At 32.7% G+C, this 2,387-nt stretch overlaps 1 protein-coding gene across 1 annotated transcript; it reads right to left on the bottom strand.

Moving 5' to 3' along the window:
• Positions 1-877: 877 nt before the first annotated feature.
• Positions 878-1,526, bottom strand: LOC106309078. Its single transcript, XM_013746151.1, has 3 exons — positions 1,494-1,526; positions 1,300-1,375; positions 878-1,218 (listed from the first exon to the last, which is right to left on the bottom strand). Exons 1-3 carry the CDS (start codon positions 1,524-1,526, stop codon positions 878-880), a joined length of 450 nt encoding a protein of 149 aa, XP_013601605.1.
• Between the last annotated feature and the right edge of the window lie 861 nt (positions 1,527-2,387).

The following is a 2,387-nucleotide window of genomic DNA, read 5'->3' as shown; positions in this document are numbered from 1 at the left end:
AAAAAATAAGGTTTTTATGTCATAATTTGTTTAATGTCCAATCCGATCAACCCATGATGTATTAATTATAGTTTTGTTCCATTATTTTTAATAAAAATTGATCCGATCCACCGAAAAAAAATTATATAATAACAACAAAAAAAATTATATATATATAAATAAAATGATCAAATATATAAAAGAAACTATCGATAATATATAAAAATAAATTCACCCTGCGCATGGCGCATGTCTTATCCTAGTTACTACTTATTCTTTAAATATTACATCATTTATGAAAAAATTTCGCTGCGGTTGATTTCTTGTCATTTCTTAAATTTTATAGTATAGATAAAAGAAAAACATTCCTTTTTATAATTGATATGAAACAAAAGGAATAAATATCAATTTTCATTCTTTTTATTTTGTTCCTATTCATTCATTTCCTACTCATTCATATTCATATTTTAATGGTCAGCAGTTAAAGCTCAAGTGAATAAAAACCCCATTGAAGCTTTCCCCTTAAGAGAATCAAGATGGATTTGTTTTTGACATTTTATGGTCTTAATTATAGACTTTATAGTATATATAATTGATATCCATATTATACCTTTAAGGAAAACTATGCAAACTTGTAAATGCAAACTTCAAACATCCATTTAAACTTCCAAGTGATAATCATCGGATACATAAAAAATCACCAAAAAACAAAAACAGAGAAATTAATTCTCGTCGATCCTCTTCTGCTAATACTAATAAATCGCAGAGAGAACTTTCATCCAATAAAGCAAAAAAAAAGAAAAGAAAAACGGATACAAGCAGAAAACCCTTGATTAAAAAGAAGGGTTTTGCTTGATCTCGACATACATAGTTATATAAAATAGAACTACATAAAGCCCTAATAATAGCCGTAACCATATCCACCCGAATAAGGATATTGTTGTTGGTAAGGTTGCATAGTCGGCGGTGCCGAAGGGTAGTAACCGTGAGACGATGACGGGTGGTAGCTGCTCATATTCATATCTCCAGGCCAATAAGGCGTTGATTGGCCAAAGTAAGAGTTTTGATAACTGTTGCCAAAATGGGAATGATCATGATGATGATGTGTTCCGGTTTTCACAAACGCCATTTCAGCGTCTTTACCTTTCCTTGAAGCCATCAATTTCAATAGCTTGTTTGGGTCGCCTTGACCCGTTACGTAAGCCATTCCTTCGTCCACGTCTATCCAAAAGTTTCCTCCTATACCATATCGCACGATAATCAGTAAAATGAATTGATATTGAGACTATATATATATGATGTTTATATGAATGTACGAACCTTTGATTTTCTTAAGAATTTTCGTCATGCTCTTGTGCCATTCGGGAGAGCTAGTGTTCACTTTGAACCCACAAGTCTGCAAAAAAACGTTCAAATAATTTTAACACATAAGATAATACAAATCGCTAGAATCATCAAAGTATATATATTGAAAAACAATATTATGGATATGTAATGATGAATTGAAAACGGACCAGTCTTGTAGTCTGACGATTTGACGAAAACATGCTTGTCATCTTTGATGAACTCGTGAGGAAAAACTATATGGAGTTGTATGAACAGAAAGGTTTTGTTTTCCTTTGCAAAATGAACGAGAGTACTGGTATATATTTATATTGGTTTCGATAATCAATACTGGATTTATAAATCTATACCAATATGGTAACCATGTTTATATTTTACATAATGGGTTTCATATTTGGAATTAGTGTCGTTAATGGTATAATATTCGCTTTCCTTATGTGGCATATTTGATCCATATTCTTTAGTGGTCTATAAATTAGGACGCAAGTCTCTCTCTAGCTCCATATCTTCTATCTTTAAACAATAAATACATATTTTCTCAATACGTTGATCTAAACATTAAACAATAAACACATATTTTCTCAATAGGTTGATCTAAACAGAATATAAAAATTCATGAAAAGAAAAGGTCATATGATATTTGTTATAAACCATTTAGTGATCGACCCATTTATCAGCCCGTGTAGCAAGACGGGCCAAGCCCATCCGCAGGATCATACTGGCGTCTATCTACTCTTGTGTTTATCTACATTATAGTTGATGTTTATCTTACGTATTGCTAGTCATTATCTAGTTAAGGATAAGTACGATCTCATGTCGATCCAGTACTTAGACCGTCATTACCATATGTATATAAAGACCAGTTGGTCGACCTAATAATACACACAAGTTCCCTCTTCATTCACAACACGTTATCAGCACGACCTTATCTCTAAACCCTTCCAAAAATCTACCACCCATAAATCAGAAACCAAACGATCTCTTGCTATTTTCCGGCGACTCCTAAAGCTCTTCCAGTCGCCTCCTTTTCTCTCTGTCAGCAACCAGCAGCAGCTCTCTCTCCT

Source organism: Brassica oleracea, chromosome C8, assembly GCF_000695525.1.
Source record: "Brassica oleracea var. oleracea cultivar TO1000 chromosome C8, BOL, whole genome shotgun sequence".
In the NCBI taxonomy this organism is placed as follows: domain Eukaryota; kingdom Viridiplantae; phylum Streptophyta; class Magnoliopsida; order Brassicales; family Brassicaceae; genus Brassica; species Brassica oleracea.
This window is presented reverse-complemented; position numbering and strand designations above follow the sequence as displayed.